The sequence below is a fragment of the Oreochromis aureus genome, linkage group 19, assembly GCF_013358895.1.
Source record: "Oreochromis aureus strain Israel breed Guangdong linkage group 19, ZZ_aureus, whole genome shotgun sequence".
Lineage (NCBI taxonomy): Eukaryota > Metazoa > Chordata > Actinopteri > Cichliformes > Cichlidae > Oreochromis > Oreochromis aureus.
Window position 1 is genome coordinate 11,411,878 of NC_052960.1, and position 27,297 is coordinate 11,439,174.

Genomic DNA, 27,297 nt, shown 5'->3' on the forward strand with positions numbered 1-27,297 from the left:
TAAAGAAATATCGCTGATAAACAAGTGTTAAGCTCTGTGTCAGCTTAATGGCTGCTGACATTGGTGAGTTGGAGAACAGGTTATTCACTGGCAATGTTGATGTTGCACAGGAAGTCAAATATACAGCCTTTGTCTCTCTTTCTCCTCAACATACTCAAATACACACAATGACATAAACAGGCTATCTATGGCAAACAACATAGCCATCTGTTGAATATTTGATCAGAGACCAGCAACAGGCTTAATAATTTAGCAACAGGCCTTTGCGTGACTCTCACTGCTAGTGAATGTTGGGTCCTCTTGGCACACTAGGAATCAATTCTGCCACTTGACTAGAAACTATTCAACAGCTGTCTAAATCTGATATCATTATATTTTACAGGCATGCCTGAATACCACCTGCTTTACATTGTGAAAGATGATTTGTTACTGCAGATCTGTTTGGTAGTTTCATGATATACTGGTAATTGGCATGATAAAATTATAAAGTACTAAAACCAGCATGAAAATATTAAACCTATATAAGCTCTCTTTACTAATTTTGGAACTAAAAAAAAGGTAATTCCTGTAGTCTTAAAAGCAAATATTTTCTTAGTGAGTTGAAGTTATTTCTTGCATACTAAGAGTTTTAATATTATGTACTGTAGTAGATTAAAACCCTATATCCTTTATACTTAAAAAAATGTTATAGCTAAACTATTCTTCAGTTGTTAATCTGGGATGCTCGTTTTATACCCTCGTTTTATGTTACTGGCCTGGACAGAACTTTTCTAGTCTTTGAGCACATACGTTCAGCATAAATGAACAGTAATAACGAATGTTCTCCATTTCATTCGAATAAGATACGAATGTTAATTTTAGGCATATTGTGGGCGTACTGTAGTGATAATCCTTGTGTCATGGCTGGATCAGTGTAAGTCACGGGGGGGTGGACTGCAACGGTGATGTCCGGTCAGCTTGGTGTCTTGGCCGGTCAGGAAATAAACCGGATGAATAATACACAGTGTCGACGGTCACATGTCGTGCAGCGGGCTCCTGAATGATTTAAAGCTTTTTACATCATCAGCCTCACCCTCCCTCCCGCTCTGTCTGCCGCTGATGCACCGCGCAGCCCGGAGATGCTGCTGCTGATGCTGGTGACCGACTGCAGCATCCGACATGGGTATCCTCTAATCCGGCCGTGCCACAGTGAGTGTTTTTCCTTCGCTTTTCTCCCCTCTGTTCTCCTTAGCATCGTGTTATCTTAAACTTGATCACCTTCCACCCTCCTCCTTCGTTTATCACCTATCCACCCTCCTCTTCCCCCACCCTTTTTTGTTGTCTTCCTTTGTGCAGTTTTTTCACGAGTGATGGCGCATTATAACGTGGCGGAAACCGTGCGTCTTTCCTATAGGGAGTGTGTTTATGATTTCGCGGAGTGGACGGAATGGTCGGTCAATGGTCCCGTCCTGTCACCTTAACGGTGAGCGTCTTTACCTAAGAGAGAGAAAAAAGGGGGAAGGCAGAGTTTAGGGCGGGTATCGCTTCTCCCAGCGGACTAGAGCTGCAGGAGGCTATGCTTGGAGGGTCGAGAGGAGGACAGGACAAGACAAAGTGGCGACTGGGACCCACATGAAAGAGGGTGGGTTCTTTAATTGAGAACATTTGTAGTTTTTAGTATGTATGCGGTTATTACCTATCTAGACTGTTGGCTCAGTGGGTGTGTCGGAGAAAGAGAAGATATGCCATAATTAGAGTTAGACTTGATCTTTATGATCAGGGCAGGGTAGGAAAAATAAAGCTTTATAGATTTTATCCATGAACACTGTATCGTATGCGGACATTCTAGTTTTGTTTTGGAACATCTATCTATCTATCTGTCTGTCCAGTAAAACAAACTATTATGTTACTTGATTCATGTGTGTATCTGTGAGGACAAGAGCACTAAAGCTTCAACCAGTTCAACTAGGCTAATCCCTAATGACATGGCCAGATCTCCCTCTCTCTCTTTCTCGTTCTTTCTCTCTCATTTGCCATAAGGCCTTGTCTCTTTTTTTCTGCTCTTAATTCTTTAAAAAACACACTTGTGGTGTCGTGCTGTCCATGGTGCTGAAAGCAGTCGTCTGCAGATGGCTTGCTAATATGCTGAAGCTTGATGGCCCTGTCATCGCTCAACAGGTGCCTTTTACTGCTACAGAAATAAGGGAAGTTGATTTCAGTTGTAACTCTGTCATTTAAAACGGGCGTTGTGATTGCATGCACTCTGAGGTTTTCTCTGAAATGGCATGCTCCTGACACAGAAGCAATTAATTTGCCAACATGGAATTATACAATTCAAAGGGCAGTGGGCATTGCAAAATTACTGCTTTTTAACACACATTATTTTACAGATTTTAAATGGCAGTTTGGGTTTGTGATACTGCTCTGAATTTCAGGACATATCAATAAGCAAAAAATCTTGGGATGATTATCATAGAATCAAGTAGTAAAAATGTATAAATATTAATATCTGATCAATATTAATACTTAATAATAAAGTATTAATAATAATTAATACTTTACTATTTCAAACAGAAAAATCTATGCAAGCTGGATAGGCAGTAAATGTTCAGAAGCTCCTAGCATTTAAGTCAAAAGCAGTCCATCCAAACCAGTGAATGGACATCCGAGAGCAAAATGAAAACCATGTTGATGCCGATGCTGATGATTGAGTTGCTGAAAACAACAATAAGAAGTAGAAGCAGAAGATTATATAACAGACCAATTTAGAAACTGCACTTTGTCTGTCTGCATATCCCTCACACACTCTGTCAAACAGCCTCCAGCATATCCAGGTCTCACATTGGAGGATGAAGTCACATGTAGAGACACACCATCAGAGGAGCTTGAGGGGCAGTCGTTCCTTGCTTAAGGGCACTTTAGCAGTAACAAAGGTTAAGATCGGGGCATCTGCCCCCCCCCCCTTTTTATATTTCCTTTGCACTGACTGAATGTTATCATGTTGAAGAGATGTTGTGAAATTGCAGCTGAATGAAGAGGATAAGGCACAGCTCATTTGTTGGTGACGTTTATTGAGCATTTCTGTCTTTAGCTGTCTTCACAAAATAACTCCAGACAGTGTTAGAAGAATCACAGGACACAGCAGGAGACTGTCTGCTTCAGATGTGTTCTCACTACTGGAAATAAAATGTTTAAGGTCGGGATGCACTTGCAGGAAGAACGATATAAGATGGCCACTACTTGGCTCTGATTTCACTGGACTATTGTCTTCATCGATCTCATATTGGCACAATAAACTTGAAACAGATTTGTACTAGCGAGCTGACATGTCAAGGAGTGCTTGATTACTAATACGACTGCTCTGTACATGTGCATTCTCATGCATACGTTGGGTAATGTTTAGAGAAGTCGATATCTACGGTGCACGTGTGATAATAGCTTTTATTAGATAACAATAGTGGAGATGTGGCAAAGGAGGGGCGGAAAAATGGTTCCTTCAATGCAGTAAAGTAGTTTAATAAGTGTTTAAAATATTTTGTATATAATTGTTTACTTATCTATTTATTTTGTCAGCCTTTAATGTATCTGCTTGTACTAATGCTGTTGTAATGAAAACACTTTTTAGATGCCACGTCTTTAGGGTACCATTCATAAACTCATATGGGTTTTTTCACGTGTTATGATTTCTTCGTGTTACAAAATTTAAACAATGCATACATAAACTAACAATGCACTCTTAACCTAGATGATGCAACATTTGATAAAGCTGCCATTTTCGGGTGGTGTAGCTGGGTTGAGCAGGTGACACATATGTCTTAAGGCTACTGCAGAGGCCCGTGGGTTCATATGTGTGCCGAGGCTATTTATTGCATGTCTCCCCACTGCTCTCTCCCAAGATTCTTGCCCTGCATCGACAAAGCCTAACAAATTGTCATTTTTTTCTGAAGTATCGATTAAATAAAACTAGCAAATGCTGAAATGTGTGGAAGTGCAAGTAAAAAAAGGATAACAAAATAAACAAAGAGACTTAGTAATATCAGCTTGGCAGGAATATTAATCGAAAGCTTTCTGACTCTTGCCCCAGTGAGCAACCAGAGACTAGCTGGTCGTGTCAGATCTAGTAAGGCTTTAGCAATGAAACCCCTGAATCTGAATATTGCACTCACATAAATAATATATGTTTTATTTTCAATTTCAAAACCACACTGTCTTGCTCCTGTTCAAGGCTTTAGACGCAGGCAGGAACTATGTAACTGCAGAGGTTATGAAATGCTACTGGCCTCTCATTCATTTTTATTAGCAATAATGGGCGCTGACAGAAGAGTCGTGAGTGTGTGTGTGCGTGTGATAGATACAAGACACATACGAAAAAGGGAATTGATATTTATTTTTAAAATCTTTATTTGCCTTCAGCACAAAATATTTCTGGTATATTGCAAATAACTACTTTTGAATAGAATATGAGCAGCACAGTGATGCACTGTTAAGCACACAACAATAGAGTTATGGGTTTGAATCCAGCAGCTAGCTGCGGCCTGTGTGGAGTCCCTGTGCTCTCACTTTGCTAACCTGAGTATCCAGGTACTATGACTCTCAGTCAATTGGTCAGTCAATTCTTAACTGACCATAGGTGCAGCTGTGTGTGTCTTTCTCTCTTTGCTGCAGTAGACAGATGACAGGTACAGGTACACCTGAATTGGATAAGAGGTTAAGAAAATGATTGATTGATTCTTTAGAATAGGTGATGTACTAATTTCTATACTGTAAAATATAGCTGTGACTAACCAAGAGAAACTTAGACACGTAAACATCAGCTCTTAATTTTATGAATGGCCAACTGGCCTCCATCACCCTTCCTGCTGCTCAGCACTGACGTCAGTGAGTCTGCTTGCGCATAAAGGCTAATATAATCAGAAAACATACACACACACACACACACACACACACACACACACACACACACACACACACACACACACACACACACACACACACACACACACCCACACCTCAGGTTAGGTTGCTTCAACAAGCATTAAAAAGAGATAAAAAAAAAAAGAGGAAGAGACAAATATAGAGGCAGGTAGAAAGAGAGAGAAGAAAAGACTTGAAGGCCAGTATGTTATCTGATCTCTGTTATAATTTGTGACAGTGGCTGCTTACTTAGGAGCAGATTTGCATAAAAATAGGCTTTTTCTACTTTTCTTTTCATAGGCTTCTCTTGCAATTTTGAGATTGTTCCTAAAAATGAGTATACTGAATCACAGAAAGCTAAAAGCTGCCACTTAAGCGTATGTTTCTAAGCTGGAGAAAAACACTTTGCTAAAAGGTAGATGATGAATATAAATGGCTGGATGATGCAGTTTTGTAATTTGTATAAAAAAGTCTGCACACACTGATGTATTTGTCACTTTCAGATGCAGCACCCATTTCTTCCACTCAAGGTTTGCCTTTCAAAAAACAATTGGCTGCCATTATTTAAAAAAATCAATAAAATAGTGAACCAAGGCATTTTGTTCCACTGACAAATGCAGTCAATGATCTTGCACCTCTACGAAGTAGCTTCAATCTGTGGAATTGGTTGTGTAGGAATGATTGCATGTCTCTGGGGCTCTGTCCTATTTCTACCCCAAACAGTCCTATTTCCCCTCATTTTCCCTTCATTTCAGTGTTGCCCAGGGTATATTGGAAAACAGAAACAAGAAACAGTTAACTAACCTAATATTTGCATCTTTACATCAAACAGACAATAGTAGCGCAATACAGGAATGTAAAAAAGATCTCTGAAAATAGCTCCATATTATAAAACAATATTAATACAGTGCTGTCAGAAAAGTATTCCTCAATATGATGTATTTATTTCATAAATAAATGTTCACCCCCAAAACAAATGAAAGGTCATTAGTTAAATGCTTATAAATGTATTAATTTGACTCAGTTTGTCTCGCTTTTTTACAATTTCAAGTCAGTCACTCCTCAAAAATTGCATTGGTCTGTTCAAAACTGTCAGCACAGACCATTAAGAAAAGTCAAAGAAACCAAAAAACAAAGCACAGAACATCATTCAGTCTTGTTTAACTTTGAATCTGGCATTTACTGGTGTGTTAACTTTAAAATGCAAGGTTGTTTTCGAATAACTCGAATTTTGGTCATTTACCAGAATTCAGTTTATCCATTTACTTGCTATGCGAAAAGTACCCCAAGGCTTTCCTTTGAAAGAAGTCAGAGAAACACTGCCAGAGAGAGACGGGGATGAAATACACCTGGTAGTGTGGAGTGGTTGAACAGGTGAAAGTGGAATCGAAATATAAAAGACTGTCAACTGGCAGAGGACTGTTTCGACATGGTGAGCAGTGCACACAACAGGCGCTACATTCATTTAGTGCTGAGCGGTATAAGATGACAAACAATTCTCTGCACTGTCAGAGCTGAAATGGGAATATATTAGAAAGGAAATGTGGAGATTAGAGAGGGTTGTGTTAAAGGCATGGTTTATGACAGATGTATTGTCAGTGATATAGAATTCTGACTGAGGAACTACAGTGGGACAATCCTGCCCACAGTGGGGAGAGGGATTAGCAAATTGGACATATAGTGACAATACTGTGAGGAAAAAGCATCATTTGGCTGCCACAGGCAATATTTCCTTTCCCATTGCTTCAGAGTGTTACCAGCGTTTCATGGTTTTGGAGTTATTTGTCAAAGAATTACTCAGCAGGGCCACCGGAATCAACAAGCCAATTTTAAGGCCAGGTCTTCAGTCGAAGTTTGCACATTAAGGGAGTCACAACTGGGGTAAGTCCCTGAGTGTGTCAGATGGCCCTGTTGTTTCTTTAGGGCTTTAGGCCACATTGACAGAGATGTCATTGATATGGCTGGTTAAGCACAAAGCCAGAGGGAATGACAGCACTGTTTTTATTTATCTTGCAGTGTAGAAGCAGATCCATTTTGCTTTAAGCTCCAGGCCCCGACTATGCTGCATTAGGGGAAGATAGATGAGGATGTAGCATTCCAAACTGTGAGTGGAGCAGACCAGCTGACAGGTCAGTCATGCAGAGCAATTGGTCTGTACCTTTTTGGACTAGTGCCAGGCGATTCCACACTGTAAACTTTTGATAGATAAGCATTATATGTCTTAAGTGGACTGAGAAATGGAACATTTCCTCCCTGTGTTTACTGGTTTCTTAGAAATTTAGAATATGCCTCAACAGGCTTAAGGTTAATGGTTAAAATTCGCAGTGATTCAGAGCTATCTGCAAGCCAGAATATAGTCCAGGTAGTCATTAAAAGAGTAATCCTGTGAGACAGCCAAAAAGTGTATTCCAATACTCTAAAGGAATAGAAATTACAGTAACGTGGATACTATATACATTACCTGGAAACCTCGAGACATTTAACCACTCATTGGTTTATACTGTACATTAGTTTTTTTTTGGCTTTTTTAAGAAAATCTTTGCCCAATCTACACTTGGACACAGATTTCTCGTGTTTTCCTGAATCTTAATTAAGTTTCAGCAGCATGCTGTTTATTTACACTGTGAGCCGAGCCCATTTCAAGTTCCAAGGCCACACAGTCTGTCTTAATTCTGTCTTGTGCTCCATAATTATAACATTTTATGAATGAATTAGCATATTCAAAATCACAAGATTAAAATCACAAGATAAGAAAATGGTGAATAAGAGTTTTTCTGTAGTAACAGATGAGAAAAGCATGGTAGGTGGCTCTTTTCTTAGATGTGAATTCTATCTTAAACCAGACCTCGATGGGTGAGTCGTACTTATATTAACACATAATACAACTTGCTAAAAAAAACACACCAAAAAAATTGGTTTGATCGAAATATATCAGTTTACTGTGGTTTTTCCAAGAAAAACAACAGCAAAAATAAAGTTAGCCTTTGCATAGTCCTGTTGTATACACATCAAAATATAGGTGAGCAAAATGTATATAGCTCTACATTTAGAGCTCGATACATTTTGTGCGTCCTTCTACATATGAAACACCTTGTAAAACATATCATAACAGCATGAACAAATAAGGATATGTACCTACGTGGCTCTTGTGCACTGTGATGACGCAGAAAATAATTTCCTCATTTGTTGCTTTGATAGTGTCTCAACCATTACTTTACAACACATTATTTACCCCTTGATGGATGATGACTCCCTTTCTCCAGGTAGTCTCATCCTGTGTTTAAGTAAAGAGACATTTTCATGTGTCTTCATCTGCCTGAAATAAACAGTGGGTTGGCAATTATATTATTATAAACTGAAAATTAAATTAGGAGATATCAATCCAACAAACATTGTTGGATCATGATCTCTACTGAGCTCCACTGATGAAATATCAAAGGGCTCCCAAACCATATAATTTGACCCATTTTATTTACCAATGCATAATCATATATTAGAAAGGCTCCAGTTGACCAATGGATTCACACACAGGACCTTCTCTCTGTGAGGCACATTGCTAACCACTGCACCACTGAGTTTAAGTCTCTTTAAAATAACCCTTCTTAAACCTTCAGTCAGTTTATTTTACAATATAAAACAAAGGATGTATGATATTAGCATATTCCTACTCCATGAAACTCCAGCAAATCAGAGTTCATGTATACAATAAAAAACAGCCTTTGGTCGTACAGGGATAGGTACAGTGTGACTGATGAGCCAGACAACATAATCAACCTGGCAGGTGGCAATTTCTCTTTTATGTCAGATTCATTAGGCTTGTCAGACAGGGACACTGCGGCCAGTGAGCCAAGACACTAAATCAGCCACAGAGGAAGATCAGCCATGCAGAGGAAAATGAATTTAGGACTTCCACGTTCAAACCTTCAGTTCCTGCTGATATTTATTGATCTGCTGACTGGGTCATTGTGCTTTTAGCACAATAATTTTGCTCTCGGGTACATGACCTATAGGAACTCATGAAAAATCGAGCTGGTTCATATAGACCAGAATATATTTAATAATAATGTCTGCCTAAATGGAACTAGCTGTGATTAAATGAGTGGGTATTTGCTATTAGTCATAGTGATTGATAGTAATACATTATTGTGTTCAAGACTCAATGGGGCTCTAAGAGCTGATGTGTAACACTCCACAGAGGCTAGCCTCATAACTCTTAATACTGAGAGGCACTAATATCGAGTTACGCACGTACACACATGAATTATGCATAGTAATATTTTCTCTTTTACATAAGTTGTCTGTGTGTCCGTTTGTTAAGCTAAAATAAAATATAATTTAGCATCCTTTAAGCATCCTGTTTGCTAATTGTGCTAAAACAAAAGCAATTACAAAGTGACAAACTTGATCACTTGCATTTTACATTAGTTTCTCTTTCAAAAACAGCATTCCAAATCATCAGTGACACTGACATCGAGTGTGTGATAAAACGGAAAACAAACTCACAAAAAAATTGTAATTTCCCTGACTCAGGTGCCCTACTGAAAACTCCTTCCTGTTCTGTCTGCAGGATGTGAGAATGGGGCCAGGGCAGCATGCCAGGTCTAATTTTTGTGGAGGCCAGGGCCATGCATTGCAGACTGGTTTCCACATCAGTGTTGAGTGAATTAGAAGTGCTCTCAACTTTATTAAACCACAGCAGCTCTTACTGTAAAGGCAATGAGAGCTCAATCAGGTTATTCATCCAGTTAATTCAGACACAGGCAGGGGCGGACACAGAAACAAGCTTAGTCATGGCTGATTAGACACAAGTATAGATGTTCTGACAGCTCTCTTATCTGGAGAGGAAACACACTAATGTTAAGATGCTAGAGGTGGCTGTGGTGATTATGATGACAGGGATTTAACTATTGATCTTTATACATCAGCACAAATGGGTGTTTGTTTAAGCTTGTAAAATTATAGAAGAAGAACAAAGAAGTGTCTAGTTCAAAAATCCATTACAGTGTGAAACAGTTCCTCCCATGCTGAGAGACGACAGCGATGCTTTTAGCTCTTTGTGTTGTGAACATTACACATTTGTTGATACGTACGTGTTAATTTCCAAGATTTCTTCCCCTGCAGTTCAGTGAAAGAAATAATTAGATTAACTGATGGAAAGATATTTAAATAATAGGCAAAAATATAAAATGTATTGCCTGCAACCACACTCTATTAAATAATTTAGTAGCCAGTGTCACCACTGGCATTTTAGCTTCTGCACTGTACTCAGAAGAACAGCAGTGTCTGTCTCTGTTAGAGGTGCTCGGGGCCTGTGTTGCAGATGTGTACCACCTTCTACATACACTGAGTGGGATTATTACTGCTGAGATTAGTGCTTACCTCTAAAAAAACATGTAGTTCAGATTTTCTTTTGGATGCTGTGATGATGCACTCATTACTAATGAGGGAGGTTTTGGTTTTCATTATATAGGGTGATCCAGAAATCTGTTATTTGCCTCCTGGTTACAAACTCTGATTGATTCATTCATCATGCCACCTTCTAGAAAGCAAAGTGTATTTCTTTACCATAAAAGGGTCACACAGAGAACATCAACAGGACACTTTATCACATACACCTTTAACCCGGGAACAACTATTAACAAGATGAAGTCACTTTTCCAGAGCAGATGGAACACCTGCTGCCACGGGGCTTTGTGCGGCTCTGTTTTGTTGATCTAGAGTACGACTGTTCAAATAGCTCGCGCTCAATGCAGGACAGGTGGTGGTCATCATCAATGAAAACTGGCCTAGAATATTTAAGTGAGCAGATGTTCTGAAAAGCAGAGCACTTGTATGATCTGATTAAAGATATAGACTGATGAAAGGTTGTATGTGTATGTGTGGCACTTACTCTAGTACACACGAAATGGAACGTGTTTCTTCCTGATCTGCCACTTTTATGACATTTTTGAAACTGGCTGAATGTGATTGAATTCATGTATAGATATCATTGTTTCAAATTTAAGGTATTAAGGTGTGGCTGGCTTGTCTGGACACTCATGTTCTACACACACACACACACACACACACACACACACACACACACACACACACACACACACACACACACACACACACACCGATTGACAAAGCAGAGCCAGGTGATCAAAGCTTAGTGCACTAATGAAACCAGATTTGCTGTTTTTCAGTCTGCTCATCCTCCTCATTCTTTTCTCCTAACATGTTCATCTTCTTCTGTCTTCGGTACACACACAAAAGTATTGAGCACTACTGCGCTCAATTTCAATTTTCTTATTTCTTATTGATTGCTTCTATGAGATGACTGAAATAAAATCTTGTTTCCATAAATATCAGGTTGTTTGTCCAGTGATTGTAACACATAGCTCACTTGTGCGTCACATTTTGTGACTGCGTCATTCATTTAAGTACATTTTCATATAAAACATAAATGGCACTAGAATAAAGGAGTTTTTGTTGCAGTAATCTACAATAATTGAATAAGATGTCATCATTTTATGTCTGCAGAACAATAAAAACTTTTGCTAGAATGTGTGTGCAAATACAGAATCGAAGCAGAATTTCATCTACATGCCCAGGAGTAAGAACTCCACTGATCAGATGTTCTTAAATATAAATTATTATATATGGTTATGACTGGAAATTTCTGAATTTTAATTTCAGAAGGGTTCTGCACGTCATTCATAACTACAGGGCTTCATACCAGCTCCATTAAGGAAAATCCCTTTTGTCAGAATTTAAGAGGTACCGCCCCACCCAGAGCTAACCACCATGCTCAAACTGAATCACCTTTTAAGCTTTCTATACTGCTGCACATTGTAATACACCCACTAAGTGCAGTGACAATAGCAGCCCCACTCTATCTGGTTAAACAGCTGGGTAATTGCAGTCATCATTTGAGTGGCTTATGTTATAGTTGAGGGCGCGCAGTGTGGGTCTGCTGAATGTAAGTGTGTTTGTTCAGTAACTTGAATTTGTTGTTTAAAGTAGATGAATGGTGAGTGTTAGTTCATTGCTGTTAAGCGAGACAGAGGTGGACTCGGCTACAATTGATGGCTTTAATAGCTCTCTTTTCAACAGCATCTCTAATCTGTTACTCACTCGACTTTGCTGACGCTTTTTTAAAACGTGGCAGAAAAACCTGCATTAGGGCAGCACTAGGAATTTACACATTTGCATTTGAATTATTCAGATAATTTCAACTGATACTGAAAGGATAAAAAACATTCAGCCCCTATGATTTTTATGGTTTTGCATTTAAAAACTTTAAGCTTGTTTTGAAGTAATGCATCATATAATATGGCATTTATTTATGTGAAAACACAGGCCAATAAATTAATAATAATTATGTAAAAAGCCCCCAATATGATTTTAACATAAGAGTAAAATGTCAGATTTCTGTCTGTAAATAAATGTGTTAAAGATTTCATTCTGAATTTTAATGGAGTGATCGTTAAGTATGGTGAAGATGTTGTAGTTGAAGTATGTTGCCTCTGATTCTACAGTTATTTATCAGTAAACACTACAGAAGAGGTTTTGCCAAGGTTTAATATTGCTATCTCTCCCCCTTACAAACAAAATAAAAGCTCATTAGTGACAGGGCTGTCACTAATGAGCTTTGCTACTATAGCAACATGGCTTTGGGGAGAGGACTTCTAATTAGCGGTTTCCTCATTCAGGTACACCTCATTTGTGGACAAACTTGTAATACATTTCCCCTTTTGAACTGATATGTCTTGGCATGCATACTCCAAAATAAGCATTGTGTCAGATGAATAATAGTAGGCAATGGGCTGTGAAATGCTTTAAAAATAAATTATCCCTCTTGTGTCTTTCAGATTACTTTCTCTCTCACTATGTGGGGAAAAACTGACGTGGCATTCTACTGAGCCTGAAAACAGAGGCGTGGACATCAAGACAAAATCAGATTCTCTTCATTTATTTGGATTAGGAATAATTCCTCTTCCAAAGTGCTCTGCACATCTTCTTGAAGAACTCAGCCAGAACTTAAGGAAAAACACTGGTCAAACAGTATCTTCCACTACTCCCCATTGGCTTTCAATATGAGTGGTCTGGTAGGGAAGCTGGATCCTCGCAGGATACAGTGGGGGTCGACATGGAACACCTTTGCATCCCGTGTCCTCAGGACCAAGCCTGTGGAGTCCATGTTAGATTCAGCCATATCGGGTACAAGCTCACATGGAACCAGACTGGCCCGGGTTTTGTCTACGGTGGACCTAGTATCGCTGGGTGTGGGCAGCTGCGTCGGGACGGGGATGTATGTGGTCTCTGGACTGGTTGCCAAGGAGATGGCTGGCCCTGGGGTCATTGTGTCCTTTATTATTGCTGCTGTTGCCTCCATTCTGTCAGGTGAGACTAGAGCTATGCATGCTCATGTATGCAAGGCTTCTCTAATCACATAAACACCAAGGGGACAGTAGCCGCAGTATAAAGGTTGCTGTCCTTCTTATTACCATTAAACTGGTAAGATTTATTTGAAAAGCCTTGTAATACCTATGCAATTATTACAAGGGCAATGACATTATAGGGGCACAGCTATAATAGGTTCAAGAGATAGTAAATTATACTTTAATGCTCATATCAATAGTTTCAATTTAGCCTTTCACTCTGGTGATAATGCAGTCAAATCACTGATATGTGTCTGAATTTATGTGTGACTATATTGTACTCCCCTTGCTGTCTCCCCCACAGGAGTATGCTACGCAGAGTTTGGTGTCCGTGTGCCTAAGACCACAGGTTCAGCCTACACATACAGCTATGTGACAGTGGGGGAGTGTGTGGCTTTTTTCATCGGTTGGAACTTAATTCTGGAATATCTGATTGGCACAGCAGCGGGGGCGTCAGCTCTCAGCAGCATGGCGGACTCACTGGCCAATCACACTATCAGCAACTTTATGATTTCACACATTGGAACACTCAACGGCTTAGGTAAGTAGCACAAAGATGCAGTGCTATGACAGCTTTGATAAATGTTCTCTCTGGTTCTAATTTTCTCAGGATTGGAATTCATTCAAGTATTGTGAAAAGTACTGCAGGTTTACAGTGAATGCTTTTTTTTTTCCAGTGTTATAGTTACAATATTTCGGGGAACTGAAGCCAAAGTGCTTCTTAGAAATCACCTGTGAGATAATTTTCTTGAAGGCACATTTTTTAAGGCATTAAAAACCAGGGTAATTCATTTAGAATCAACATCTTATCAGCAATCGGCTACAGTTAGTTATTTTGGTTCAGCTGTCAAGCATGTTTGCTTTAATGGTAAAAACATGCATTGACCCAAGTGACTTTTGGAGAGACGTTATCTTTTTTCCCCCTCCCCACTCTCCTTAAGAAGGTCAGACAGAGCTCTGTTCCTTTTGCTGTAGTTGTAGTTAAGACAAACACTTCCTCTTTGAGGTCTTGAACAGACTTTGACTCAGTGACAGCTGGGTAAATCTGTTAACTCAGAGAAGTACATTTAATAAATCCAGCCTTTGCTCTTATTCCGTATTCGCTCTCTAACACGACTTGTTCCTAAGAGTCATGATTTACTTTATCAGTGTGGAATAGAAGCGCAGCACCATTTCTATCATACAAAGGATCTCCCATTGCCTTGATAATCACAACACATCTTTCAAATTTTAATAAAAACACCAATATAAAAATGCTTACATTATCTCAGAAACCATTCAAACCATACCAATTTATTTTTCCCAGGAACAACCAAAGAATTTTATGCAGCTTATCTTGGAAGTCATACTGTTATGAAATCATCTTGAATTCTATATAACACAGTTTTCCATAACCTTACCATGAGGAGGATGCCTGCTTATCTTGTGCAGTACTCCAGCTGATGTGTGTGCCAGCTCTGTTTCTATCTGGCTGACACTGCCTCATCAGTTGCTTCCTGTTGGCCTTTGAAAAAGTGGTGGTAGTGGTCACATGACAAGTGTCACGGCCAGCTGTTCCAAATGATCAAGGAAAGCTGATGTTTCCTTTTCCTGTTGGAGAGAAATGATTGTTTCTCCACACCCAAGGGGAAAAATTGTGAAATCTAACTAAAATATATCTCATTCATTTCCAAATACACACAGGCTGGGTTCTTGTGGAACATGTGCATCTAAAAATTTGTTGCCGTAATGGTCAACTGGGTGGGGTGTAGTGTATCTAATTTAGGAATGCAGTACTTCACTATGACAACTTATCATACAAAAATAGTTCGGTTGATGTGCCAAATCTAAAGGTGTTTCCAACTTTCTGTTGCCAAGAAATTAAACAGAGTTGGAAAGTTCAATTTTTTATTAAACCATGGCTTTGGGTGTTTTATTGGACCAGACCTGTGAATTGCACATGTTACCACTAGAAGACCCTTGGAGAATTATCTACACACTCTATGAGAGTGGTTGAAACTCTTGGAAACAACAAATTAGTCTGGGAATATTTATTCAGATGGTTGTGGTCAGATGTTTACATAGAGTGATCATGGACATGATTACATGGTGTGGAAATTTTGAGCATTTAATAATTACTTTGAACAGTTTCTGTCTATGTGGGTTCTCAGTAATCCAGGTAATGGATGAGTTCTTCAGTTCAAAACTGGAGAAGCCTCTTGGATGAGAGGTGAAACATCATTAAAAAAAACAAAAACAAATGTAAGTCACCTTCCTTTTAGCTCTTTAAACTTTGAACTGTTCTTTTTCTAGGTAAAAATAATTGTATGCCAAACATCTTTCATGACAGATTCCATGATCATCACTTCAAATAATTGTACATAAGTAAAACGTATTCAGATCTGCCACCACTTTGTCAGAGTCTGAAAAAAAGGTCCAAACTGTCACCCTCAGACAAGAGAAAATTGGTTAAGGCATTCGGAGCAAACCAGGAACCACTGAGGCTTACGCCTGCCATGAACTGGAAACTGCTGGAATACCAGGGTAACGGTTACGTCGCCATGGACTAAGAGGGTGATTACCTTGAAAAGACCCTTTTCCAAAGTTGACACCTTTAGGCTCAACTCAAATTTTCAGCCGCCCACATGGATAAGCTAAAGTTCTTATAGAGAAAGGTTTGATGGTCAGACGAGACAAAGATTGAACTATTTGGCCACAATGACAAGAGTTATGTTTGGAGGAGTAAAGATGAGGCTTTCAAACCTATGAACATGCTCTGTATCTCTGCCACTATTGTATTGGTACAATGGACTAAATGGATGGAATGATATAGAAGGAAGAGGCTTCTTTATGCTTCTCCTCAAAATCCATCAACTTCACCTCAGATCAATAGCTAGATGACACAAACGGGTGTTCCAACAGATAGATTAAAACTGGTTTTGGAATGGATAAGGCTGGCTAATGTTAAGCTTCTGGAATGACCTTCCCAAAGCCCCAGTCTCAACCCTTTTGAAAATTTGTGTGCTATGCTTAAAAGCCGGGCCGGTGCCAGGAAACCAAATCAGCCAAGAAGAGTAGTTAAATATCCAGCCAGAATTATGTCAGAAGCTTGTGAATGGGTACTAAAAGCGTCGGGTTGAGGTGAAGCTTGGTACATTTGAAGTTGTATGTTTGACCCTGTGTGGATTAGAGAAAATCCAAAATGAATTCAAAATGTTGCACCCGGTTCTTGATTTTAGATGTATGTTGTACAGTTATTCCACCCTGGAAAAAGAAAAATTCAGAGAAATTATTAAAAGACCAAATTTGCATTGACATTTATCCCATTAATGATTGTACTTTATGTGTACTTCTGATAAAAACTATATTTAGTTAAACTGATTTGACAGAGCTTTAGAACTAGCACTAATAACGTCAGGATTTTCTACTTTTCTTTTAAATTTTGGGTTAATCAGACAAAATAAGAAATTGAAAATCATTTCTCTGAGAAACCTGCTTAACTGTGAGAGGACTTGTTCTGACAATTTAGTATTTTCTTGAAAAAATAACAAAGCAATTACTCAAACTGATAGTAACAGTTTTATGCCAAACACAGAGGAAAATGGATATATTCATCTTCAGCACCACAGTGACTGGGTGATAGCACTTTTATGTCTTTCTGTGTATTCAAGCATGTGTGTTTCCTCTCCAGGTAAAGGAGAACAGTCCTACCCAGACCTACTGGCGCTGCTGATAGCACTGCTGGTGACAGTGATAGTGGCTTTGGGTGTGAAGAACTCTGTTGGTTTCAACAACGCATTGAACGTCATCAACCTTATAGTGTGGGTGTTCATGATGATCGCTGGCCTGTTCTTTGTAAATGGGGAGAACTGGGACGAGGGGAGATTTCTGCCTTTCGGCTGGTCAGGGGTATGCATCCGAATGTATATATAAACACACACAATAACAAACAAACAAACAAACAAACAGAAAGCCCCCTACTATCAGCAGGGTATCTGTGCTGTTTGGTTGTTTTCTTTAGGACATCCATCAGCTCTCTTTCCTCTGTGTTGCAGGTGATGCAGGGTGCAGCCACCTGCTTCTATGCCTTTATTGGATTTGACATCATTGCTACAACAGGAGAAGAGGCCAAGAGTCCCAACACCTCCATCCCCTATGCTATCACCGCCTCACTCATCACCTGCCTCACTGCCTACGTCTCTGTGAGTTAGCTTTATAACTTATTGCATAAACAAACATGACCACTCTATTCTTTATATATCTATTGTTAAGTAATCAACAAATCTATTGTTATTCACACTAATAGTTTTGTGTATAACAAAGTAGAGCGTCATTCATGTTATGGTGCTTTCCCTTGATATTTTTTGTAAAATGACTTAATTTAATTATAAACCTAAAGAATATTGATCTCTTATCATGTGCTGAAATTCAGCTTTAGCTTCAGCTGACTGCTCTCCCCCAAATGTTGACAACTTTCCAATACACGGAATGAATAAATATGAAGATGCTGTATTTCAAATTTGTGGGTGTGTACCTAATCTCTGATCTCCACCTATACAGCCCGCACAGCTTTCCTGATTACCTAATGTGTGCTGGATGGTTGTTGCTATGGGTGCTGTGCAACAGCAGCCTATCAGATATGAGACATTTTTCAGCATTTTGTGGGGCAGAGATTGCATCAACTTCAAAAACTCGAGTGCTTCTTTTTGAAATCCTTGTCTCTCTCTTTCACAGTCACATCTATTCCTCCACATCATCCCTCTCCTATGCACCAGCCTCTCTCTAATCTCCACCTTTCTTTGATCTCACTCACTGTAGGCTGCTTGGAATAACTTTTCTGCTGCTGTGAGGATCCCGTGGTTGCTGCTGTTCAATCTTCAGAAATCAGCTTAAACACATTACCTGTCACATCTTTTTTTTCTGTGTGTGTGTGTGTGCGTGACATTGGTTTTTGCAGTACATTTAAATCAAAGAGTTTGCAAGGCAAACTTATGCTTGTTTGTCAGTTTCTGAGCTTTTCATTCACTGTTAGTGCTGACATATCTATCCTTGTACGACCTTGCAATACTGTGCTCTTCAGTTTAGGTCGGGGCAATGAGCAGCAGGGGAGAGAATTGTGCTGATTATTGTTTCTGGGAAATCCTTTGCTCTGGAGATGGGTAATATGAATTTGCCAACTAAACTTAGCTGACTATGAGGGGACAGTGAAAAATAAATTTTGGGATCAGATTTGTGCTCTAAGCAAATATGTTGTTGTAGATTCGTTTCAGATTACTTTATCCCCCTTGAGACTGGTTCACACACAGTGTCAGCTAGTCTTTTCATACAGTAAATAATGGATGTTAACTTCCTTTCTGTAAGGGGTTAGTGCCTTTTATTATTATTACTCCCCTTCTGTAATCCGTTGATGCAAATCTATCTGATTAGCAGCACAGCATTTGTGACAGATGGCTCTGCATGATATCACACATCAGATACAGGGACACACATATTGAGCGAGGCACGAGTAATGACCACTTTGCATGTGATGGAGCATGCTGTGTGCTGAACATATTAGCTAAGCAAAACGAAGCTCTGAGGATGTAGCTCAACACTTTTTAGTATCTAGGGTCTAAATGTTGATGTGACTATTGGCTCCACAGAGTTATTCTGAGAAAAGCCTCCGCAATAAGTCGAATTAGTCTCTTTTCTGCAGCATCATCCCGTTCTTTTTGAGGTTTTTTTCTTTGTTTGTTCTTTTTGTCGCCATGTGGGTGTCTGTTTAATACACTATAATTCTGGCAGCAAAAATATAATATTTCTGCTTGTTAACACTGGTATTAAAGTTTCTCTATACTTTAATAGATTCATGATGAGATTTTGATTTCATGGTGAGAACTGCAGTAAAAAGTTCTTAGTAATAATCAACACTATGTTTGTTTTTTTTATTCCAGGTTTCTGTCATTCTGACACTGATGGTACCATACGATGAAATTGACGAAGATGCACCACTGATGGAGATGTTTGCCATTCATGGTTGTATGTTCGCAAAGTACATAGTGGCGGTAGGCTCTATAGCTGGACTGACTGTGTCCCTCCTGGGTTCGCTGTTCCCCATGCCCAGGGTCATCTATGCCATGGCAGGAGATGGCCTGCTCTTTAAGTTAGTTCGCACAGTGCTTGCAGTTTTATTTATATATCAGTCTTAATGATGTTTACTTATGAGTCTCAGCCCACTCATCTCTTTTTTACAGGTTCCTGGCCCATGTGTCTTCCTACACAGAGACCCCTGTTGTAGCCTGTGTGGTTTCAGGGTTTCTGGCTTCCTTGCTGTCCCTCCTGGTCAGCCTTAGAGACCTCATAGAGATGATGTCCATAGGAACGCTTTTGGCCTATACCCTGGTGAGTGTTGGATAATAATAATGGAAACATGTACATCATGAAGCTTACTCTCAATATTATTTAGATCAATTTTCTTTAAAGAAGTTTTTCCTTCCCACATTGGGGGCCATCTGATTGTCTTTACTTTACAATATAAAGTGCCTTGAGGCAACTGTTGATATTTGGTGCTATATAAATAAAATTGAATAGAACTGAATTGAATTGAATGCATTTAATATATCTGGATAAAGCCCTTGAGATGTATTTAAGGATGTCTAAACAAACATACTAGCAACAACTGCTAAGCAGAACAATACAAAGCCACAATCTCACTGTATTACACTGCCTTACAGAGATCGATTCGCAGTGTTTTGTAACCAGGGGGCATCCATAATCCAGCCACAATTGTTTTATAAGAACTAAGTGAAGATGCGTTGCTCAGCTTCCATCTCAAGTCTAAGAAATTTATAGCATGAAAACAGAAAGATTTGGTATTCTTCTCCTAAATAGCTGTACATTCAGATTTGACAAGAAAGCACTGCTCTTTGAAGGAGCTATGAAATACTGCACACAATAACAGATACATTGCTAGGATAAATAATCTCTCCAGTCCATGATTTCCTATGATAACAGGATAGCTGTATGTGTTCATAGACAACAAATCTTAACAGAGTCACCAGTATGTAAAAGACATGTGGGCATCAGGCTCTAAAGATTACCTTCTACCCATGGCTGCACAATACTAGTCAGATGGTAAGCAGTTAACTAAGATAATAATGAGTCACTGATTTATGAACCAGTCAGAACAAAAACAAAACTCTTAATTTTGGTTAATACATTTGAAATAAAATAAAATACATTTTTGTAAAAACTTATTATTGAGCTGTTTGTTTTGAAATAAAACATCCACACAATTCTTGTGGAATGGGAATGGCACTATTAAAAATGGTTTTGTGATGGAGCTCCTGTTTATAAATGACATGTGTTTTGCAGGTGAGTCTCTGTGTGCTTCTCTTACGCTACCAACCTGAGGGAGACATCCATGGTTTCGTGAACTTTCTCTCTGAGGAGCAGAATAAAAAGAGGAAGGAAGGCGTTCTGGCTGAGTGTGAGAAAGACGCCTGCTCACCAACCAGCGAGGCCGATGAGTATGGCGGTCCGCCCACTAACACCTGCGGAGCCAAAAACCTGCCTTCGCTGGGTGACAATGAGATGCTGATTGGCAAACCAGATAAAAATGCATACACGGCCAGTCACCCTAACTATGGTACAGTGGATATGACTACTGGTATTGAAGCAGAAGAGTCAGAAGGTGGGCTGTCCCGGCGGTTAAAGAAGCTGATTGGACCACGCTACTATACTTTGAGGATCCGATTGGGCCTACCGGGAAAGATGGATAGACCAACTCCAGCCACGGGGAAAACTGTCACTGTGTGTGTTCTGCTGCTCTTCATCTTCATTTTTGCTTTCTGCTCCTTCATAATTTTTGGTGAGAACAAGTTAACAAACTCACACTCAAATCTGTATGATTCAAGCATAGGTTAGGCAACAAAAATGAATGCGTTGAACTGAATTGAATGAATTATTTCTTCCTTTCCTTTCAGGAGCTAGCACTATTGGGGAGGGTCGTTGGTGGGCCTTGCTGCTATTGATCTTCTTCATCATTATCATTGCCCTACTGGTCATCATCATCCTCCAGCAGCCAGAGAATCCTAAGCGACTTCCCTACATGGCACCCTGTGTGCCCTTCGTACCTGCTTCAGCCATGCTGGTTAATATCTACCTCATGCTCAAACTGTCTGCAATCACCTGGATACGATTTTCAATCTGGTGCCTCGTGGGTAAGTAAATGATGTTTTATGTGTTTGCTTTTAAATTAACTTTAAAACATTCAGAAAGAGAACAGATAATGCTTTTATTTAGTCAGTCACACCTGTCAGTCATGTTGAAGGACAAGCAGGAAAGTAATGAGACTTTTTTTTTTGTTTTGTCATGTTTAATCACTGTGCAGGTTGGTTGCTGAATTATTTCCATGTTATATGTATGGAAATAGTTCAATATAATTATATAGAATATAATGTATATATGTTTGGCAATGGTTTATATGAACACTGGCTGCTTCCATCTCAATGTAGCAGTGAAACAAAAACCCAACCAAAATATTGCACTGTAATCAATGACTCATGACAGCTGATACTTAGTGTAACAACTGAGTAATTAAAAATAACTATTTTTTAATTGAATTTTGTGACCAATACAGAATAGACTGTGTGTGACTTACTTGTTTGTTTTATTGTGGAAAACCTGGGGCATCTAACTTTCCTTTTCTTTCCTGCCTCAGTTGTATCTATCTGAGCACTTATTTTTGACCTGCCTTTATAGCTGCAAGAGCAAAAGGGAAGGTTTACGAGAAGGTAGTGAGACCTGCTTTGATATGTGGTTTGTAGACAGTGGCACTGACAAAACATCAGGAGCCTAAGTTAAAGTGGCAGGGATGAAGATGCTAAGATTTTCACTGGGAGTGACCAGGATGGACAAGATTAACAGTGAGTCCATCAGAGGGACCGCTAGCAAGGCTGAAATAGCTTGGGCATGTACACAGTACATGGTGGGTATACTGGACAAAGGATTTTGAAGATGAAGCTACCAGGCAAGAGGAAAAGAGAAAGACCAAAGACAAGATTCATGTATGTAGTGAAGGAGGGCATGCAGTTGATTGTTGTTACAGAAAAGGATGCTAGGGACAGGGTGAGAAGGAGGCAAATGATCTGCTGTGGCAACCCCTAAAGGGAACAGCTGAAAGGAAAAGAAGGAGAGTCCAACAGAGCTTTTAGGTTGATGGAGATTTTCCTTTTTTTTCTGTATTTTTATTTAAGCAACTAAAATCATGCCCCAAGGTCTAATAAACACGATCCACTGGATTATGTATGTGTGAAGAATATTAACATGTTCTGTTCTTGTAGGTGTGCTCATATACTTTGGCTATGGCATGTGGAATAGTACTCTGGAAATCACAGCCAGAGAGAATGAAGTGCATGCTTCCACCTACCAGCGCTACGATCAAGGTGTTGACGAAGGCTTCTGCGGCTTCGAAGATGATTTCTACCCACCTACCACTGACACCTGGGGTGCACCAGACGGGGGATCAGGGCTAACCTCGCCCCCTGTGGCAAAACCTGAAAATGATGGGATGCCATCGAAAAGTGGAGGCAGAACCATTGCCAATCATGGCCTCGCGGAGGAGGATCCAATGGATTTCTAAGGGACTGACTCTGTGTTACCCTGAATGTACTGCCTTGTCTGCTGCCTGGGGGATGGGAGGGGAAGAATATGTGAGTGCACGAATGACTGTGTGTGTGTGTGTGTGTGTGTGTGTACATGCCAGCATGTGTGTTTTTTTGTGTGTCCAGCTCTTGGGCTAGATTGTTTGTTGGCAGTGGAACTGCTTTTCTATCACTTTATTCCACCGTGCCTGGCTCCCCCGCTTCCACAGAAATTTAGATGTCAAGGTCATGAGTGTCTTGACTCATTTGCTTGTTATTACTTACTGGAATCCACATGACACACAAAGAAAGGCCAGACAGAAAAAGTGCAGATGTAGCAAGAGATAAAATATAATGTGGCTCTCTGAACTCTGAACCAAATGAGAGTGTCTGTTAAGCAATTTTTTTTAACTGTTTATTTCTCAGAATTACGAGATACAATAGAGGAGAAGGCAACGAGATGGGGCAGATGAATCAGCATGTCCCATCCTGTTTTAACAGACAGGCAGGAAGGTTAGATGACAGCATGGCAAGCCCAAATGACTTCCTGTGGACAGCTCTGGTTTTCTCCGTTCATTCCAACAGAAAGAAAAAGCGCAGCACGTACCCTCAAAATAATAATAAAAAAAAACGTTAACCCTCAGCGTTATTTCTCGCTTTAAATGTTTCCCTGACCCCAAACATCTAGCCCAAGTGATTCTGAGGTGAATTTGGGAAAGGGTGTTGATGTTTTCTGTCACAAATATTACTTGGACTTTGCTTGCAATAGTGCCTTCATCTACTGTATGTGTACGTGAGTTTCTGATTATGTCGGTTTTCTACTTTAATTTTGCCTGCGCGTGCGTTTGAGGGTGTACTGCATGTACACTCAAAATCCACCTTTACATGGGTTATTATATTTGTGTTTGTATAAAGTGTGTTCTTCAGATTGTTTTACTCTGTATGTATAGGTATTTTTTCCCACTCTTCCCCAGCATGAAGCTCAGCGTGAATTCACTTGCAACAAATCAACTCATCAGTATATCGGAAAAGAGGAGAGAGTAGTCGATATAAAAGCAAGAGAGAATGAGCTGAATCCTAACTGGTAACCACTATGGTTACTCTGAAGAAAGTCATATTTTCTCCTGTTTTTTTTGCATGATCAGTATATAATTTTATTTAAAATTCATTCAGAATGTTTTTTGGCTTATTATCATTTGTTCTTTTTGCTTTCTTTTTTACCAAATGAAATGAAATCTAATCCTTCCTCTTCCTCCTTTCCTTTGCTTTTCTTTCTTCCATTCCTTCTTCTTCTTTGCATTTTATAAGGTTCCACAATTCCTTTCTTCTTCCAAACCAACTCTATCTTCCTCTCTCTGCCACCTCACCCTCGTCTTGATATCCATCGGGCCATGTCATCCACTTTAAGCCACAAGTGATAGAGCCAGGATTGGTTTTCAGTCAGGATTTGTAACAGCAATCTGTTCATGGCCTGTCGATCTATTAGCTCCTGTTTCACTTAAGGGTGTCCGCTATCGCTTTTCTGATTTGTCACTGGAGCATTTACTACACTCCCTGTGGTCCTGCTCCCACCTAGACTCAAGCTGGTATGAGTGAACCTCACTGTTTGGCCCTACGTTGTTTTTAAAACATGTAGCTTGTGCTGAAGTCCCACTCTTCACATGGTACCTACAATCACTGGTGCACTCTGAAGAGCTTGTGAAAATCAGCTGGATCAGATAATGAGCCGGTGTGGTTTAATATGTAGGACGAGTAAGCTACAGCCAAGGCTAGGGGTTGGATTTCATAATTAGTATATTGCAAGGCATGTTTAAGAGTAAAACACTTTTAAACAAGCGAATACAAAGTGCTTTACATTGAAGGCATTGTGCAATTTATCCATTCATGGCACTATAACTGATTTTGGCATCAACCAAATAGCACACCGCTTTGTTGGTCTATAAGGGTGGGGGGTGCTTCTTCTATATAGCTGCTGCTGCTGTCTGCCCTGATTGTCCTTCTTGTACCTTTTGCCCCTGTTGCTGCATCAGTCCCTTCCAGGGAAGCCTTATTTGTCTAATGCACTAAATCTAAGGATGCCACGCTATACCCCCACCCCACCTCTGCCCCCCTCACAACCATCCACATTCAAAAAAAAAAGCAAAACAAAAATAAAACAAACCAAAAATTAAAAAAGTAATAAAAAAATTATTGTATAAACAGGCCCTTTGGTGATGTCCAGTGAAGAGATTATACCAACTCCATATACGCAGGGATTTATGTTCACATTGAATGATTCTGCAGGTAGCCAGTGCACGGAGCAGTATGCTGTGCAGGCAAGTGGAAGTTTAGGGAGTTTGAATTTAGTTGCGGTTGAGCGTGAAGCCTGTGTAGTCTGCCAAGGTCATGACTTTAGTATCTTTTATGGAAATGTGACTGGGTTATTGACTTGAGGGGGGGGGGGGATCATATTTTATGACCACAATATTACATTAAACCACACTGTAAGTTCCAGCCATGGATGTTAGAAGAACTGATATTTTATAGCAGTTTTTTATGGTTGGCAAAGGAAAAAATAATAGAAAGTTTTGCAGAATTGTCCAATATAAACATTATGCTAGGTGATACAGTTGGAAAAGCATTTGCACATTAAATCTCGCACACATCTAAACATATTTTCATTTTGTACTTTTGAGCCAAAATACCCACTCAGATCACTTCCTAACTCAGCCAAAAGAATCCAACAGCTTTGCATTCATAGCTCAGCCAAAACAAAAAAGCAAATTCAGGCGATGCCATTCCTCTCACACTGGACTGTACAGTCGACTTTCTATATTATCTGATCTGCGTGTGTGTATTAAGACGAATGCATGTGCTGTATGTGTGTGCGATGTGCGTTTGTGGTCTACGCCTGCGCCTCAGTGTGATCGTCTGGTGAATGTGTAGCATGCTGTCATGCACGAGGCCCAGACTATACATGTTGTACTTGCATGCGGTGACTGATCGCAATGACCTGTAATGGAACACTAAACCAAACCAAATGCAGGCTTAATTCTTATACCTGGGAACGTTGGCCTCTCTGCTCTGGAAGGACTAATGTTTAACAATTTCATAGGTTAAATAAAACCACTATCCTACAGGATGATTTTGTGCATTTGTTGCACTTTGCTGCATTTTTCTATTCTGATGGGAACCCAGAATTTTACTTTATAACTCAATACTATGTTAAATGAAAGAGCTAAAGGAATATTATATACGATATTCAGTTCAAATCGCACATTATTGTCCTCAGTAATCTCCTTGCCCAGGTATGAGAACCAGGACTCCATTTGAAAAAGAAGGAGTACATGTAGCAAACACATTGATGTGGGTTGCTCTTCTCACATCCTTCCTCAAGCACTTACAATATGCCTACTTCCTCTTTGTCCATCTTCTCAACCACAACCTCTGCAAGCCAAAGTCCACAATGTTTGTTTACTTTTCACGTACAGATATCTGTAGTTTCTTCAGAGTGAAGACCTGAGAAAAAAACAGCTAAATTTTTTTTCTTCTCTTCTAATAAGCTACTTTATCACAAGCAGACAGATTTTTCTTTTATTAAAAGTGACTTTGGTCATTGGTATAAAGGATAATTTCTGAATTTGTGCTAGTATTTCGTTAATATTTAAAGTATTAGTGTAGACTCCGATGCATCTGTTCTGCAACGACACGATGCAGTGAAAAGTACAACACTATAGGAGGAGTGAACTAAAAGAAAGGTATTTTTCTACAGCTGTTTCCCATTCACGGACCCTCCTCGGGAAGGTGTACACAGCAGAGTTGGGTGGCGTTATCAGTCTTCACTTTCTGTGGTTTTGTTTAATCACAAGGAGGCCTGGGAGAAACTGCTAAAATATATTTTTAACAGCCGTAGTCTCTCTAGAATGAAAAGGCTCATTTATAAACGTTAATCTTTTCCTTTGAAGGTTTTTCAAATGGTTGCTCAAGACGTCAATACGACTATAGATGGTTTAGGAGTAAGAATACTAATGACTAATAAGAGAAAACACGCAGAAACTATTTTAATACGATTCTATAAATGGTAAACTACACACAAAATCAAAGATTGCCTCTGTTGCTTTTAAAGTCAGTTACTGTTTGTTTATTTAGTCTTGGAGAAGGCGTGCCATGTTCTTCCTGTGCTCTGTGTTCACTGTGGCCAAGCGTCCAGTCAGTGTGTGTTGGACTTGTTGAGATTGGCTTCTCTTGCAACAGCAGATTTTATTCCTTTTCACTTCTGTATATTTTGGCACAAAGCTGTATAATGTAATTGTTTTAAATTTTTGTTTTTTAAAGGTTTCTTCCATATGTGTGGTTAATTTGCTCCTGGGTGCACTGTTTTTGCTGAGTTGTTGATA

General features: G+C 39.5%; 1 protein-coding gene across 1 annotated transcript; it reads left to right on the top strand.

The window, feature by feature from the left end:
* Window positions 1–1,113: 1,113 nt before the first annotated feature.
* Window positions 1,114–27,297, top strand: slc7a14a (solute carrier family 7 member 14a). The gene is made up of 10 exons (XM_031737101.2): window positions 1,114–1,188; window positions 12,750–13,281; window positions 13,624–13,860; window positions 16,990–17,207; window positions 17,354–17,500; window positions 19,232–19,440; window positions 19,532–19,679; window positions 20,652–21,147; window positions 21,263–21,499; window positions 22,622–27,297. The coding sequence occupies exons 2-10, from the start codon at window positions 12,975–12,977 to the stop codon at window positions 22,918–22,920; spliced, it is 2,298 nt and encodes a 765-aa protein (XP_031592961.1). The 5' UTR covers window positions 1,114–1,188; window positions 12,750–12,974; the 3' UTR covers window positions 22,921–27,297.